The 18,634-nt window shown below is 37.6% G+C and overlaps 1 protein-coding gene across 1 annotated transcript in view; it reads left to right on the plus strand.

The window, feature by feature from the left end:
• The window catches only part of TTN (titin), a 308,399-nt gene that overhangs the window by 35,279 nt on the left and 254,486 nt on the right, over positions 1–18,634 (plus strand). The window contains exons 32-44 of the mRNA XM_039494704.1: positions 71–331; positions 745–1,005; positions 1,703–1,963; positions 2,061–2,321; positions 2,468–2,728; positions 3,623–3,883; positions 3,978–4,119; positions 4,208–4,373; positions 4,874–5,105; positions 5,899–6,183; positions 6,286–6,411; positions 9,423–9,611; positions 15,051–15,107. Coding sequence (XP_039350638.1) covers positions 71–331; positions 745–1,005; positions 1,703–1,963; positions 2,061–2,321; positions 2,468–2,728; positions 3,623–3,883; positions 3,978–4,119; positions 4,208–4,373; positions 4,874–5,105; positions 5,899–6,183; positions 6,286–6,411; positions 9,423–9,611; positions 15,051–15,107 — 2,763 coding nt within the window. The remainder of the gene's footprint in view (positions 1–70; positions 332–744; positions 1,006–1,702; positions 1,964–2,060; positions 2,322–2,467; positions 2,729–3,622; positions 3,884–3,977; positions 4,120–4,207; positions 4,374–4,873; positions 5,106–5,898; positions 6,184–6,285; positions 6,412–9,422; positions 9,612–15,050; positions 15,108–18,634) is intronic.

Genomic DNA, 18,634 nt, shown 5'->3' on the forward strand with positions numbered 1-18,634 from the left:
TTCTTAAAATATTGCTTGCTAATATAATAAAGTGGTCGTGACTAATATTTCTAATGAACTTGTTTTACAGAAATTCAGATTATTAGAGGCCTTCATGACATCACATGCACTGAAACTCAGAATGTATCCTTTGAGGTTGAGCTATCTCATGCAAGTATTGATGTTTTATGGCACTTCAAAGACCAAGAGCTCAAGCCTAGTCCTAAATACAAAATCGAAGCACGTGGCAAAATATATAAATTGACAGTCGTCAACATGATGAAAGATGATGAAGGTGAATACACATTTTACGCTGGAGAAAAGAAAACGTCTGGGAAGCTTATAGTAGCAGGTTAGTAGGCTTAAATCCCAAAAAGTGTTACACTTTGATTTTTAAAAAATGTGCCCAATGTAATAAGCAATTTACATATTTTGAAACAGCACCTAGCAATTTTGCTCTTGCTATACCTTTCTCTACTCTTTTTTTCTTTTCTCCTTTTTTCTGAGGTTTGTCTCTCTTTCTCTATCTTATTTTTTCTGTTCTCTTTTTGGCTTTGATTCAGCAGCTCTTAGGTGGGTGTTTAAATGCTTTGTTAAATCGGGACCATAATGTAGAATGATGCACAAATGAAGGCAGTATGTTGTCCTCAGAATCTGTGTAGCCAGTGGAATTCAGCAAAGCTGCATTTCAGTATAGGGGGGGAAATAATCTAATGAGACAGCCGAAACACTGAACAAATAATTCATGCTTCTGCTTCCCAACAGGTGGTGCCATTGCAAAGCCTCTCACCGATCTAACAGTGGCTGAATCCCAAGAAGCTGTTTTTGAATGTGAGGTGGCAAATCCTGATTCTGATGGCCAGTGGTTGAAGGATGGTAAACCATTATCTATGACCGATCACCTCCGAAGTGAATCAGATGGCTTAAAGAGGAGACTTAATATTCCAGTCACCAAGCTAGATGATATGGGTGAATATACCTACAAAGTGGCATCTTCAAAAACATCTGCCAAATTGAAGGTTGAAGGTCAGTAATTCTATCCTGATTTGATACTTTTAAGGGCTTAATTCAAAGATCATTGAGGTCAATGTCCTTTGGCTCAGGCCCTAAGATACAAAATAAAACTAAGTATGATATACACAGGGCCGGCGCAACCCATTAGGTGACCTAGGCGGTCACCTAGGGCACTAACATTTGGGGGGCAGTGACTGTGGCAGCCGGATCTTCAGCCACCCCGGTCGTCAGCGGTATTTCGGGGGCGGGACCTTCCGCTGCCTACGGCGCCAAAAAAGCTGTTGGCGCTCCTGGATATACATCATCATCATTACAAACTGTCTTTTGTATTTAAAATGCATGATGTTTGAGGCAATAAATGGATAAAATTTTTGGATGTTCCATGTTAGAATTTAACATAATATTTTGATAAAAACATATTCGGTATATGCTGTAAGCCATTAAAATGTCAACATTTGCTAATTGTATAGTAGCATTTTAAATACAGAAAAACTATGTTAATCTTAGATGCCTATAGGTGCTGGGAAATCTGTTTTGTTTTGGGGTTTTTGGGAGGGGGGCAGGGGTTGGTGACCATGATATGCATGTGAAGTGTGTCTTTGGATCTTAAAATAAAAGTGGATCAGAACATGTTTTGTAAAATGACAATATTTAACTGTCTTTGAGTTTCAGTTTGCTTTTTCAGCTTTATTGGTAATTGTTTTTCTAGCTGTTAAAATAAAGAAGACACTAAAGAACCTAACTGTAACAGAAACACAAGATGCAGTTTTTTCTGTGGAACTCACCCATCCTGATGTTAAAGTTCAGTGGATCAAAAATGGCATTGAACTTAAATCAGATGATAAATATGAGATTACAGTGAAAGGAACTGTTTACACACTGCAAGTGAAAAATTGTGTTATCACTGATGAGTCCATTTACAATTTTAAGCTTGGAAGGTTAGGTGCCAATGCCAGACTCCACGTTGAAAGTAAGTCAATTTGTGAGCATTTCAGCAATTAGTCTAATGACTGATTTAAAATTGAAATCACAAGTATGAATAAACTGTTGTAATTCTCTTCCTTAAGCTGTTAAAATAATCAAAAAGCCAAAGGATGTGACTGCTCTGGAAAATGCCACTGTTTCCTTTGAATTGAGTGTTTCCCATGATACCATACCAATCAAATGGTTCCACAAAAATGTTGAGATTAAGTCAAGTGACAAGTACAGAATGATCTCTCAAAGGAAAGTTCACAAGCTGATGTTGCAGAATATATCTCCCTCTGATGCTGGAGAATACACAGCTGTAGTAGGACAATTGGAGTGCAAAGCAAAGCTGTTTGTGGAAAGTAAGTATTTCACACCACACTAGCTCATGTATTATAACTAGTCCTTACACAGGATGATCTGTTACTCTTTGCATTTCTAATTTTATAAACAGAATTTAAAAGACAATACTATCTGATTTTTTTTTCATTCTCTTATTTTTTCATAGCCGTACATATTACAAAGACCATGAAAAGTATTGAGGTTCCTGAGACCAAAACTGCCTCCTTTCAGTGTGAAGTATCTCATTTCAATATACCTGCTGTATGGCTAAAAAACGGTGTGGAAATTGAAATGAGTCAAAAGTTTAAAATAGTGGTTCAGGGGAAACTCCATCAGCTCAATATCATTAACACAAGCAGTGAAGATTCTGCAGAATATACATTTGTCTGTGGGAATGACAGAGTCAGTGCAACTCTGACAGTGAACCGTAAGTGAAAATAAAAATTAACCAAAGTGTTTTCTATTACCAAAATAGTTATGATATTAATATATGATTAAAGCTTCTTTGTGTTCAATATAAACTGAAACACACCCCATCTAGTGGTTGGAGCGGGAATATGGGAATCAGGAGACAGTGGGGTAAAATTCTCAAAAGAAGTACCTAAGGAGCCTAAATTCCATTTTCAAAAGAGATTTAGGCACTTATGAGCTCAAAGTCCCTTTGACTTTTATTAAGGATTTGGCTTTTAAGTGGCTAGATCACATTTTGAAATTGGGACTTAGGTTCCTAAATCATTTAGAAACTTTTGAAAATATTATTCCTAGATTCAATTCTCAAATCTTGACTCTGACACAGAATGTCTCTTTGACATTGCACAAGTCATTTAGCTGCACTGTGCCTCACTTTCACCATCTATAAAATGGGAATATTCCCTTTTCTAAATTATTTTGAGGTCCTTGAATGAAAGGCGCTATACAACTACAGAGTGATATGGTTTGTTTTTGGCATTTGTTTGGGTTTTGAGTTTAAAACTATTTTTGTTCCAGAAAATAAGATTATTCAAGTCACTATGAGCTTTCCATTGGTTTTATATTTTTCCTTACTGATTTTACAACAATATGTGATAAAAAAAACCAAATACACTTATTAAAAAGTAGTAACTTCCAAATAAAATGCTGGAAAAGGGCACTCTCTTTTTGGTAATTTTTGTGCTAAATGCAAGAAGCCCAGTTTTCAATTAATGGCTTATTTTATAATATTTTGCAAAACCAATGAGGGAAGGACCTTAGTCTTAATACAACCTGATTAAAGGATTGTAAAGCAATTCAGGTTCCTGTTAAGACACATTCTTAAACCATATGGCTATTTCTTTTCTTTTAGCTATATTGATTACATCCATGCTGAAAGACATCAATGCTGAAGAGAAAGATACAATAACATTTGAAGTAACTGTCAACTATGAAGGCATCACATACAAGTGGTTAAAGAATGGGGTGGAGATAAAATCAACTGACAGATGCCAGATAAGAACTAAAAAGCTTACACATTCTCTTGCCATAAGGAATGTCCACTTTGGTGATGCTGCAGAATACAGTTTTGTTGCTGGGAAAGCTGTTTCATCAGCCACTTTATATGTGGAAGGTATTTGTTTTCATAGTCTGTATATTTAAGGAATGTAATGGCCCTCCTGATATATGTTTACAGCGCTCATCGTTTATCCATGGTATTTCCCTAGCTCGACACATTGAATTTAGGAAGCATATTAAAGACATTAAGGTTGTAGAGAAGAAACGAGCCATTTTTGAATGTGAAATCTCAGAACCTGACATTTCAGTGCAGTGGATGAAGGATGGCCAGGAACTCCAGCTTGGTGACAGGTAATCTTTTTCTTCAGAACAAGACCCTAGTATTCCTTATATTTTTTCAGAAAAATAGCTCTGTTCATTGTCTTTCTGTTGTCTTTAGAGTGAAAGTTCAGAGGGAGAGATTTGTCCATCGCCTCCTCATTTCTTCCACAAAGATGTCTGATGCTGGACAGTACACTGTAGTAGCAGGAGGAAACATGTCCAGTGCTAACTTAGTTGTGGAAGGTCGTGATATTCGTATCAGAAGTGTCCATAAAAATGTTCAGGTACAGTATATACAAAGGGAATACATTCTTGATAGTTCTGTTGTTTTACCACTGAAGGAGCAATAACTAATGAATGGGCTATATTGAGCCAGGGGTAAGAGCGTACCTAAACTATTTGAGATAATCACTCCCTCCCCCCCCCCAAAAAAAACCAGCAATAGTTGTGCAGTCGGGGCCTCCCACCATGTTGTGATGGGCCACCCTCATCACCACGATGTAGGCCTTAGGGATTCTAAAGACACATACTTCTCACCAGACAGGTAACTTTCTTCTCATTGATCCAAATAGGACATTAATAAGTGGGTGGAGGAGAGCACATCTGCAGCTCTCAGGCCTATATAGTTACTTTGAGTTGGTGCACTAAGCAGTAGGACATCTTGTGTCCTGATGCAGAGACAGAATTCAGAGCCTCCTGAGTTTTCCCCCGTAAGGTTTAGTGAAGCAGGAGGGCAGCTGTAAAAGCAGGTGCTATTTGTAATATTTATTCTATTTGATAAAAGGTCATTGAAAGACAACGAGCTGTAGTTGAATTTGAAGTCAATGAAGATGATGTTGATGCTCGCTGGTATAAGGATGGCATTGAGATCAATTTCCAGATTGAGGAAAGATATCGATATGTTGTGGAAAGACGAATCCACCAGATGAGCATCACTGAAACAAGATACAGCGATGCTGGGGAATACACCTTTGTTGCAGGAAGAAACAGAAGCTCTATTATTCTTTATGTTAATGGTATGTATGTTTGCAATATTGTTGTAGCCATGTTTGGTCCCAAGATATTAGAGAGAGACGGTAGGACCAAATTCTGTTGGTGAGACAGACAAAAATATTACTTCACCCACATTGTGTCTCTAATAGTATGCATGGACATTCATTTTGCTCATCATTGCATTTCCTATCCGTTTTCTGTATCTCTGTGAAAACTTGTTGGTGTTATAATACTGTAAAATTGGGATAACTTCAGAGAGAGAACCCCGGAACAGTTGGGGCTGCTTGTGCTATGTCACTGCTTCCTGTCCACTCTTTCCATTGAAATGGATAACTGATTAAAATATTATAGCACTTTTTATCTCTGCATCTACCTAAGCCAGTCAATCCTCTTACTTCCAAGTAAAGTAAATAAAGCAGTAGTCCCTTAACTTTAATATCTCAAATATTTAGTATTGGAGGGATCAACCTAACAGTTTTGAGAGGGTTTTTTTTTTACAATTTCATCTTTCAAAAAATCTTATACACTAAAACAGCTATTTGTTTTAAAACATTTTTTCTTGAGTCGTCTTTATTCCAGCCCCAGTTCAGTATCCCTTGACCAAGAAAATCCCCCAATCAAGTGAAGGGAAGACTTTGTTGTGTGAGAAATACTAAACTGGATCCTCAGTCACTGGGAACTTTGCATGAATAAAGACTGTGGATTCTGACCACTTGACAATAGTATTTTTGTTTGGCAGAGTAAGAGATCTTACTAAATTTTTAATAATTTCAATAAGCAACACATGTTTAGATCCTCCTTTTTTTTAATCTGCAGCTCCAGAGCCACCCCATATTATTCAGGAGCTTCAGCCCACCACCGTGGAATCTGGTAAACCTGCCCGCTTTTGTGCTATAATATCAGGTAGACCACAGCCCAAAATTTCCTGGTATAAAGATGAGCAGCAGCTATCTGCAGGCTTTAAATGCAAGTTTCTTCATGACGCACAAGAATACACTCTATTGTTGATTGAGACTTTCCCTGAAGATGCAGCAGTTTATACATGTGAAGCAAAGAATGACTATGGAGTTGCCACTACTTCAGCTTCACTTTCAGTGGAAGGTAAGTTTCCCACATTCCTTAGAGTGTATTTGAAATGGTATTGTCAATATTTTGTGATGTCTGCTCTTCTATACGGTCTAAACTTTTGGTCTCTTCCTTTAGTCCCAGAAGTTGTTTCTCCTGATCTAGAAGTGCCAGTTTATCCACCTACTCTTATAACACCACTTCGAGATGTTGTTACTTCTGAGGGACAATCTGCTTGTTTTCAGTGCAGAGTTACAGGGACAGGTTAGTTTAATGAAATCGTATACAATTTTTGTTATATCAGAATTGTTCAGCTTATCTCAAAGTAAATCTAATAGCATACGAGCTGAAATCAGCCTTTATGAGGATTGTGTAACTATCAGATATATTTATGAAGTAGTGTTGGCTGTATAATTGACTGGCAACTAGCTGCCAACAGACATGAAATTTAAGAGTCCCCTAAAGCTAAGCAGTGTTTTAATGGGTGGTCATGGGCTCAGTAGTTCTGACATTTTTAATCAGATGTGAACATTTATAATGCTTTTCAGAGTACTGACTGCTACATGACATTTAAAACGGTCAGTGCAGTGATATGGCAGAGCTTTAAAGCCCTAACTGCAATGCTGAGGAAAGCATTGTCCTATAAATGAGCATGAACAATGAGCAAAGCTTCTGGTGCCACCTACTGACATTTTTAAAAAGAAACAGGTCAAAAATCTGCCCTGACTTTCACCCCGAAACCCTTAATATCCCCAGGATGTACCATTTTCAGTACCATTCATGGAAACATTAAACTAAGAATATTATATGAAAATTAGCATTTTTGTTTTATCCCAGCATCCGAGTTTGTTTGTTTTTAATTTACACTTATTCAAAATAGACTTTCCTTATATAAATTTACCATGTTTTAATTAAATAAATACCATCTGATAACTAACATTTTTGCCCATGATACCGTAGTAGCTAGTTTGATAAATTAAACTGCAGTACTATTATTATTATTATTATTACTCCACACAGTCTTGGAAACTATTATTATTATTATTAATAACAATAATAATAAAACATTCACATATTACTGTAGAGATACCTAGTGCCTAGCATAAAACAGTATAAGATTCAGTCCCTGTCCCAAAGAGTTTAAAGTAGATTATAGCAGGAGTTCTCAACCAGCGGTCCAAGGCCTTTTGGGGGGCCATAAGCAGGTTTCAGGGGAGCCTCCAAGCATGGAAGTGTTAGACTTGCTGGGGCCCAGGGCACAAAGCTGAAGCCCCATTGGGTAGGTGTCAAGCACGGGGCTCCCAGCCCTGCCACCTGCGGCTGAAGCCAAAGCCTGAGCAACTTAGCTTTGCAGGGACCCCTGTGGCATGGGCCCCCATACAACTGCCCTGCTTGCTACCCCCAAATGCCGGCCCTGGCTTTGATATGCAGAAAACCAGTTATTGTAGCACTAGTGGGCCGTGGAGTTTTTATAGCATGTTGGGGGCTCAGAAAGAAAAAGGTTGAGAACCCCTGGACCAAAGCCCAGATTTAAATCATTTTTTAGTTATAAAAATGTGCATGAAATGAGTAGCATCTACTCTTTTTGCATTCCTGTCACTTAAAAGTGCAATTCTTGAGTTGGAAAAAGATTAGAAAACAAATCTGCTTCCATGATAAAAATTGTGGTAAGACTCAGAAAATACACATGGGAGTTTATACTGGAACTGACATCTTAATTACAGCTATGCAAAGCACGCCACAATTGTGTGTGTATCTTTATGTGCATGTTGATGACTGAGAGGTACATTTGCAGCACAGCACATGGGGCGTTGTCCTTGCAGTTCCTGTTCTTTTTGTATTGTACATGAATGAATTTGGATATTTCTCAAATACAGCATGAAAATATTTTATATTAGCTTAACTAATATACTAGCATTGAAAATATATTTTCAAATTGTGTACGCTACAGTACTGTTTCCTGCAAACGTTTCTTTATTACAATGACAGCAGTAAAAACAATTAAAATACTTTGTATATGCCAGATCAGTGTGGTTAGTGATGTAGTTCACTGCCAGATTTGATGACTGGTGCTGGCCTCTTCTTCCCCAAGCTGGCAAGGTCTATAAGATCTGGGAAGAACAACAGGCTTCATGCATGAGACAAGAAGGTATCTCACTGGACTCAACGGTGACCTTTCTTGTCAGTTAAGGACTGGCATTAAAAAGCTTCACACAGGCCAGTACAACTAAAACAGATCCTCAGCTACAATGATTACCACCAGCTGAAGATCTGGCCCTAAGGTCTAGAGGGTTAGGGATATGAAAAACTGGAGGTTTCTCAGAACTCAGATAGAAAAATAAGCCATGCACTCCCCTCCTCAGAGAACAGATGACTATTGTCATTTGTTTGAATTGTTTGGATCAGCTCAGTCATTTTGTAGCCTACTAGATGATCAGTTTTAAATGAGAATTTGAGATTTAAGATAAATATAAAATAAAATCAGTTCTCCAGTAATAATAATAATAATTAATAGCTGCAGCACTTTAAAAAAAACCAAAATACAGGGAAATTGTCTGAGATACTGTGGATGCAGCCCTAAAGAGCCATCTATATTCATGTGTCTTAGCATGCATCGGATTCTGCAAAATGGAGCATGATTGGAAATGAAAGGGAAATCGACTCCCTACAACTTCCTCTGCTCCTTTCCTATGCCAGTATCCAACTCCTCCCCTTCTCAGTCACTTCCAGCAGCCACCAGACCTCTTTGCCTGGCTCACAGGCACAAACTCCATGCTACCCTCCTCCCACGTACAGCACCTCTGCTCTCCCTCATGCTCCTACAGCCATCAGCTGAGCTCCTGCATCTGAGCTGATTCTTCCATATTTCTTCACCTACCCTCACAGATGAATTCTCAATGGAGAGTTCTACTTAAAATATGATGCCAAGATATAGTCACTGGGATCTTTCATTTTTCATGCTCACTGGCAACATTTAAAGCCTACTCTGCCTCTGCTATTTCAAAGATATCCAGAAGGAGAAAGAGAGAGCCAGATTTCCAGTTAATCACTGAATGTAGCAGTAACAAAATAAGTTTTCCCTCCTACATACTACCAAGCTGGAAATATAAAATAACCAATAAGCTACATGTCTTTAAACAAGTCTTATTGTACATTATATAGTCAACTTCAAAAAGCTGTGATATAAGTGATTTCTACTTTGTGTATTTTTAAAGCATTTACCTACAGACACTGTATCTTAATCTTGCATTTCTTTTTTTATTTTACTTGATCAGATCTGAAAATATCTTGGTATTGCAAAGATAAGGAGATCAAGCCATCCCGTTTCTTTAGAATGACTCATTTTGAAGACACTTGCCAGCTGGAGATTTCAGAAGCCTATCCAGAAGATGAAGGAATTTATACCTTTGTTGCTAGTAATTCTATAGGCCAAGTGACAAGTACTGCTAACTTGAAGTTGGAAGGTACAATGTGCAATTGAAAAAGAAATAATGTTTTAAAATCAGTTGTGTGCCTATACTAATATTCATTAATAAATATATGTGAGTCATTGTCATGTCATGTCATGTCTTTTAATTCAATTAATCAGTATCATCTTACAATGTCCACAACATCCACTTGCATCTCCAAGACATAGGTCATGCACAGTGTAGTTTGTTTCACAGTTTTGCAACATTCCATGCACTTCACCTTTCAATTCTTTTCATTAGCAGCATCCAGCATGCCTCAAATAAGGTAGAATTCTTGTCCCTAACCTAAGTCTATTAAACAGTTTTTTATTCCGTTAACAAGCCTTTGCCTTGTAAAGATCTCTAAAGAGTTTTGGTATTGATAAAATGTTTTCATGTAAGAAACATTAGAAAATCTTAAACAAGGGCATGCACCAGATTTGTGCAAATGAGAAAATAAATTTGCACTATTATGCATTCTGAAAATATTGATCACAAATTTCAGAACAGAAAATGGTCTAGAGGGTTTGTTATTTTAAACTTGTGGTTCTTAATGTTATTTAACCAGAAATATATTTATTTTTATTTTTGTAATATAATTTATAAACTATGGAATTAGTGATTCATATTGTAAAAATGCCAGGCCAAAAAGAAAAAAAAATTACGAGAGAGAGAACTTTGATTGTAGCGTAGGGTAAGAAATTAAAAGTTGGCATGCTTCTTTTCAGGATTTAAAAAGGTTGAAGAAGTTACATCAAAGTCCCAATGGCATGTTTCTTCATCAGTTTCACTTAAGAAGGAGCCTGTTGGCCAAAAGCCCACCTTTATCCAGCCTATTTCAAGCTGCAGGGTATGCAGCGGGGAATCAGTCAGATTTCAAGCCAGGGTCTCTGGCATGCCAAAACCAGAAATCCAATGGTTTCATAACCAACAGCCAATGTTGCCATCAAAAGATATAGTTTTCCATTTTGATGAGTCTACAGGCACAGCTATGCTGATAATAGTAGATGCTTTTTTAGAGCACGCTGGCCAATACTCTTGCAAAGCAGGAAATAGTGCTGGAGAAGCAACTTGCACAGCTACACTTACGGTGACTGCCGAAGGTAAAGCCCCATTTTTGTTCAAAGGGATTCAGTTTGTTGTATACCACTGTTACTAATTACCTCCTTTCCTCTTTTCACACCTTTTAGTTAGCAGCTAGTTCACTAATGTTGGTAGTATTAGCTGTAACCAATAAACCACTGTCATTTCCTCAACTTTAAAATGTCATATAATTTAAAATCTCACAAAACTGTGTCCTATATATAGAAAATATAGACCTTTTACTAAACTACGCAAGTACACACTTTAAACCAGAGAGCTGGTGATAGTCACACCATTGTCTCATATGCTCTACACTGGGCTGTAAAAGCTAACAGAAAATACATCCTTAAAGAGTATCTTAACAGATTATTTGATATTGGAATGGACAGCTTCAGTGAAAAGAAGAGACGAACATCAGATGCATGAATACAAGTTATTTTCCATTCATCTACGTGAATGAATTTTCTTTTGTGTCAAGAGCATAATGCATCTGGCATGCTGAGTTTTCCCATGAAGATATCTTTCATTTTCATTATCCATACCATTTTATTTTGTTCTTAAGTTGGCCCATTAAAGTACATTAGTTGTTAATATTGTTATTTTTTGTTACTTGATTACACAGTGCAAGCCATAGATAGGCAAAGTTCTGGGAAAGATGTAAAAGAGTCTGTCCAGTCACAGGCAATATCAGAAGTTCATGTTGCTTCCCCTTTTGCAAAGAAGGAGACCCAGACTTATAAAAAAGAAATTAAAACAGTACAAGAACCATCGTACCAACTGGGTGTGCAGGTTTTGGAAACCCTATCAGAAAGTTTAACCATGAAAGCTACATCAGTGAAAGAAACAGAAACCTTCCACTCAACAGTCCTTTCACAAACATCGCAAAGTATAATGAAAGGATGCGCTGCTGCTGTCCAGGAAATGAGAGAGGCTTCCCTAAATATTCTCCTGAAACTCCATGACCAAACTGTGAAATGTGGCGATACCGCGCAGTTCATTTGTGCTTTAGAAAGCGAACACTTTTTAGAGGTTCTGTGGACCCATGAAGGTGAAAGGATAAAAGAGTCCGAACGAATGAAGCTATCACAAAATGGAACTGTCCTATTACTCACAATTATAAATGTCCAACTGTTAGATCAAGGACTGTACAGATGTACTGTGCATAATGATCATGGAGAGACAACAACAGCTGCTGTACTAACAGTAGAAGGTGGATATTTGATTTTTAACATTATGACTTACCTCATTTCAACCTAATCATCTCTGCATATAGCTCACTCACATTTCCTAACACTAGTATTTAATTTAGAAAGCTATATTTTATGTTCTTTTTCACATTTAGGACTCTATTCGTAAATGTCTTTTGCAGCACCAGGCAGAGAGTTTTACAACTTGCTTGAGAAGTGCATCATGGCTGTTCCCAGCAAGTTGTAGCCAAATGGAATTTCTACTCATCAATTTATCAGTTTAAGCCACTGATATGCAATGAGACATTGACTTGGTGGGAAGTGTCCACCTGGAACAAAATGAAGAACAGGACAGAAGGAACCAATTTAATTTTGCAACTTATGCAGATTTCTGAAGTTGGAATTTGAGAGAGAAATTCCTTTTTAAATAAAGGAAAGGGGGGAACGTTAGATGAGCAAATTAACCCAGACTCTAGGCCATTCCAGCTTGCACATCTTGAGTGGCACAGAAGGTGCTACATATTTGCAAGGATTAATATTTTAAGCAGCTTATTTGCATGTTTTCTTCAAACACCCTAAATACAGGTCTGTTTTTTACTCCTGAACGTGTCTATTAATTGTGTTCAGTGCTATAAAATCCTCGCTTGTCTACTGGATTTAGGAGCCTCTCTTTCCCAAGACTATATTAATGACCTACACAGTCTTCCTCCACACCTGTGGGGTTTTATTTGTAGGATTCCTTTCCCCCTTGCCTTTACTCCGGTGCATTAAAATATCAGCAGTTTCTGCACATGTAATAACATCTTTGGAGTATAGACATTGATTTCCTTGACTCCTGTAGACCCAAAATGGGCCTCTTGTTCCTTTGGCACTGTTCCCCTTAGATAATGTTGGCACTGCTCACCTTAGAGAATGTGATAGCTGCTTTTATGAACTCAGATGCTGCAGGAGCAACTGCAGCATGAACATGAGAATAAAACTGTGTCATGCTCTTCCATTAAGTCATTTGCCATGCACCATTTATCTGGCTCTTACACACCAGTTAAGTCCTTTCTTTTCTGTCAATCTACATAAAGTGTTGTCTCTACATGATCTTCTGCAGTTACCTTCAATATTCAAAGGAAATACCTTTGATTTAAATTAGGGCTGTCAATCACAAGCAATTAATGCAAAAATAAATTAACTAGATTAAAAAAGGCACGATTAATCGCAGTTTCAATTGCACTGTTAAATAATAGAATACCAATTTAAACTTATTATAAATATTTTTGTTTTTTCTACATTTTCAAATATATTGATTTCAGTTACAACACAGAATACAAAGTGTACAGTGTTCACTTTATATGATTATTTTATTACCAATATTTGCACTGTGAAAAAGAAACAAAATTAATAGTATTTTTCAATTCACCTCATACAAGTAGTGTAGTGCAATCTCTTTATCGTGAAAGTGCAACTTACAAATGTAGAATTATTTTTTTCATATAACCGAGCTCAAAAACAAAACAATGTAAAACTTTAGAGTCTACAAGTCCACTCAGTCCTACATCTTAGCCAATTGCTAAGACAGAAGGTTAACATTTATGGGAGATAATGCTGCCCACTTCTTATTTACAATGTCACCTGAAAGTGAAAATAGGTGTTTTCATGGCAACGTTTATAGATGGTGTTGCAAGGTATTTGTACCAGATATGCTAAACATTCATATGCCCTTTCATGCTTAGATTTGTAGATTATCTTTTTACAGGGCAAATATTTATAATCAAACATAATATAAAGTGAGCACTGTACTCTTTGTATTCTGTGTTGCAATTTAAATCAATATATTTGAAAATGTAGAAAAACATCCAAAATATTTACAATAAATTTAAATGGGTATTCTATTGTTTAGCAGTGCAATTAAAACTGTGATTAATCGCAACTACTTTTTAATCTTGCGATTAATTGTGATTATTTTATTAGTTTGACAGCCCTAGTTAAAATTAAAGATGTGCTTGCTTGTATTAGTCATTAGTCGTAGTCCCTCTTAAGTCAATGGTAGACATCCTACTGACTTAATTGGGACCTTCCTTTAGCCTAGCATGAATAGAGCCCTTAAATGTGTCTTAACTCATATATTTCATAGTTTATTTTTAGTTTGAGCACTAACATGCTGAACATTTCTTTTCCATACTAACCCCTTTATTTTTATTTCTCTAAGTATAAGGGTGTTTTATTCCTGCCAACCATCTAATCTAATGCTTTTCCTAACTTTATTCTTACCTAGCTAAAGAAGCACACGCCAAAGCAGTAACAAAAATTACGCTTGACTCAGATACTAAAAGCACTAAAACAGTCAAAGAGTCTCAGATTCAAACAACCTCCGAAGTTAAGGAAGAGTCTTCAAAGGAAACATCAAGCATGTTAATCACTTCAGCTCAAAGATCACAAGGAACTGAAAAACAAAGGAACGGAGACTACTACCCTGATGTTGTACCATGCGAAGAGATCATAGAAACTGGTGCCAAAGTACCAGTATTTCTTGAAACTCTGCTCCCAGAAACTATTGTAAAAGAAGGAGATGATGTGTCACTCTTTTGTGTAATAAAGGGTGTGCCTACTCCTTGTGTGATTTGGCTGTACAATCAGCTAATAGTTGAGGAGTCTGCATTATGTTCCTTAAAACACGATGGGCCACTGTGCAGTTTAAAATTACTGAAAGTTGTTCAGAATCAGAGGGGTATATACAAGTGCAGAATAGTTAACTCTGCAGGACAAGCCGAGTGCAGCACTCATCTGAGAGTGACAGGTTGGCAACTGCATGTTCTTTCCAAACATAAATTCCTCTTGCATACCATCATTGCATTCAAATACATTCAGCCCATGGGAAACAGTAAAGAAAGAAAAATATGACTTATCTGTGGATTGTTGAATGTTTGCCTCCTGGTGTTTAAGGCATGTTAAAGGCATGGTAAATTACAGGCAAAAATCATAAAAAGTTGTAGACAAGTATACAGTACAAATATGTTTTGAAGCATCTGATCACTGTTCTGTCAAATTTATCAGGTGTTTGAGTTGTTTTGGCATGTACTCATGTATGTGTGTGTGGATTTTTTGTATCATTGCAACAGATATTCATAGTTTCAACCTCACAGCTCATTAATTGGTGCGTTAATTGATCACAATAATCTCTATTTTATTCTAGCTCCAGAAAAGGTTCTTCAAGAGAAGATAGAAAAACAGATTGAAATGGAAGTGAAAGGTACAGTCACAAATGGATGTCACGCTGAAGCACTGATTTAGCGTAAAAAAATTAGTAAATCGTTAGAAACTTTTATTTGCTTACATACAGCGTATGACAGGAAAAGTAAAATACACTTTGGAGCATATTTGAATATGCTGCATGTTTTTGTTTTAATATGCTAAGGGTTACCCACATTAAAAGATTAAGTTTTAAAATCAGTTTAAAACTTTACATTTATAATTATGCAGCTGTACTTTTAACTTCTACTTCATGCTATGCAGCTGTTTACTGCTTAAGCTTTTATTTGTTAAACTCTCTTGTTAGTGCATGGGATGGTTTAAATCAAAACGAAGGTATAAAAATCTTAATGAAATGATTTTTAAACAAGTAAGCAACCTAAAATCATTCAAAGGATAGAGTATAATAGAAAATGAATGTTACTTAGGACATGTGAAAGCTACACTTTCCCATTGTATCCTCACACTTCATGCACATACATTAATTCGTCACTATACATTTCTTACACTGGCTTGCAGATAGCATATGTGGTCCATGTTGCTTGCTTTTTTTGCATAACGTTGTGAAATTAGTGGCTGTATTAGTTCGAATAAACGCCTTCTCATTTCATTTTAGCTAATTACTTACAGCTACATTTTTATATATCTTTCAAAATATTTTTTCTCAATTGTTTGAACATTTTACCATAATCAAAGGGATCAGAAAGGGCGTTTATTCTACTGTCTGCAAGTCAGGTAAGATTTTCTTCTTTGCCAACAAAAGACACAAAGCTTTTCGGGCAGCAAAACCATACACCCCTAGGAACATGTTATTTTGAAATTCATTTTTGCTTGTTCAAGAAGAAATGTCCACAGTTTGAAGAAAGAACAGACAACGAACGATTTTCGTGTCAGAATCTTTAAAACAGAGCAAGCCATTGCGTTTATTCGAACAAATATGGTGAGTGAATTTTTTTCTGGATTTGTGATGAAATCTGTAGCATGCCCCCAATTTAATTTAATATCTTGCCATTTCATTTCTTTTCATTTTTCAAATGTAAGAGAGAAGCAACAGAGTATGCTGTAATGTAATGTTGTTCTCTTACAGAACTGTTCTTCAGAGAAGAGCCTGGATGTCCTGAAAAGCGAAGCGAGATGCGAGACGCTTTCTCCAATTCTGAAGACTACTTAGACCATGGAATTGTGTCTGTGCAGAGATGTGCAAGTAGAACCTCGTCTATAAGTTCTTGGTCTGAGACTTTTAAACCTTCTTTCACTCAAAAGCTGAAGTTTAGATCTGTTTTAGAGGGGGATCCCGCAGTTTTCCAATGTAAACTCGTTGCCTGTCCAACCCCCGCAATTACATGGTTTCATAATAATAGGCCTATCCCTAAAGATCTGCGTAGAATAATAAAGATGGAGAGTGATATGCATATTCACAGCTCCAGCCTAGAGGTTAGAGATGTTCGGGAGAGGGATTCTGGGAGCTACAAAGTGTTTGCCATTAACAGTGAGGGTTCAGCTGAGTCAACCGCTTCGCTGCTAGTTGCACAGAGAGAGGAGCAAAATGCAAAATATTTAGATTTCCTGAGAAAGTCCAAACAAACCCATGAGAGTATTGAATGTCTGGTTCAGAAGAGGAAAGAGGGTAGGCTGAAGGTTTACCTGCGGTGCATTGGCTCTCCTTTTGATAAAAGGCAAGAGACTGAAAAGATGTTAAGCGACTTGCTTCCTGCAAAGGGGATGGTGCGAACCATAAGCTTTCCAAAACTCTCCGTGTTAAGGGGACAGGAGTTGGTGTACAATAAAGAACAGGTAGGTAGCAAACGCACTGCAAGGCACAGGGATCATGGAAGTGATGCTCTGCTTGATGAGGAAATAAAAAGTAAGTTGCAACGACTGCGGGAGGCCAAAAGAACCATGCTGGAAAAGAAGAAACTGCGCCTGTCAGAGAGAGAAACCGAGACAGAGTCATGCCTTGAATCAGTGCGAACCACAGACTTTAGAGATGGTAAAGACCGAGGGACCCCTCCAGTCCATTGGGCCATTGAGAGTGAGGTGATACGCTCTGACTTCCAGACAATAAAACCAATCCATACATGCACCTCTTCACCCAAAATGCCAAGCGGTGAGGAGGGTGCCGTGCACCATCCTAAACCACAGTCTGTTAAGATGCCGGAGGACTTTCACCTGAGAATGGAACGAATACTGGGGCTTTCCAAACCCTCCCAGAGTCCTCGGGACTTTCCTGAAGGAAGCATTAAGGCAGAAACATTCCAAACAAAATCACTAATAACACTGAAAGAACCAACGAGAGAGCAGTTTCGGAGAGACCCACCATTAGAGCAACCAGAGCCAATTGCCCAAGTTACCTCCATCGACTATAGTTATACACACAAGGAGCCACAGGACTCAAGAATAGATACCAAGCCAAAAGAACATCTGGAGGAGTTCCAAGCAATGACAGCCAAGAAGAAAAGCCCTGAATCTATAATCTATGTGCTTCTCTGTGATGGATTAAGCGAAACTACAAAACTGGAGAATGTGATGTCCGAGACAATCACAATAAACATCAATGAGCCAGTTGATACTTTTGAAAGCATCCAAACAGAAAAGAATGAAGAAAATGCAATGTTAGTACTGGAAGACTCAGCAGAAATCAGAGAGTCTGCATTGGTAGAAGTCTGTGAAATAAAGGAAAAGCCTGCCAGGTCAGAGAGCCCTATTCTAAAGCTTCTGGAATCTGGCCCCCCTTTGTTTGTTCATGAAATTGAATCTCAGGAAGCAAAGGAAGGAGAGAGTTGCATATTTGGCTGTCATTTCTTTGGCCGTCCGCAACCTATTGTCACTTGGTATAACAATGACAAACCCATATCACGTAACCAGGACTATGCCATTCACACAACAGGGAGCCGGTCTACCTTGACTTTCCAGTCTGTTCTCCCTCAGCATGAAGGATCCATCACCTGCGTGATATTTAATGAATACGGAACTGCCACAACATCAGGCATGCTCAAAGTGAAGATTAAAGAGAGGATTGAGGCTGAACCATTCACCACCGATGAAGTTGAACTATTAAAGGATTACACAGAAGAGGAAGAAGAACTTAGTTTTCTGTTCGACAAAATGAAAGAAAATCAACGAGCTTTCAGCAGTGAAAGTAAAGCCACCCTTTACGTTCCTCAGGGTAACCTGCCCATACCTTGTGTTTCTGACTCAGACCTGCTTTCATTTCCTGTGGAAATCAAAATAATTGCTCCTACTCCGACTCCAGAACAAGATGAAGAACTGAAGGAAATAGTTCATCCTGTTGAATTTGTACCTGAACCATCACCTCGGGACCAAGTTTCTCAGACAATAAAACATAAATTTAAATTTTCCTTTGATGTGGTAAATGAACCACCAAAAATTGTGAAAGAAACACAAAAATATATTAATTGTAGAGAAGGGGATTCAGTCGTACTGGAGTGCTCAATATCTGGTGAACCTCAACCGATTGTAACTTGGTTTCGAAATGGCAAAATATTAACTCCTACTGAGAAGTTTCAG

This window comes from Mauremys reevesii, linkage group 11, assembly GCF_016161935.1.
Source record: "Mauremys reevesii isolate NIE-2019 linkage group 11, ASM1616193v1, whole genome shotgun sequence".
Lineage (NCBI taxonomy): Eukaryota > Metazoa > Chordata > Testudines > Geoemydidae > Mauremys > Mauremys reevesii.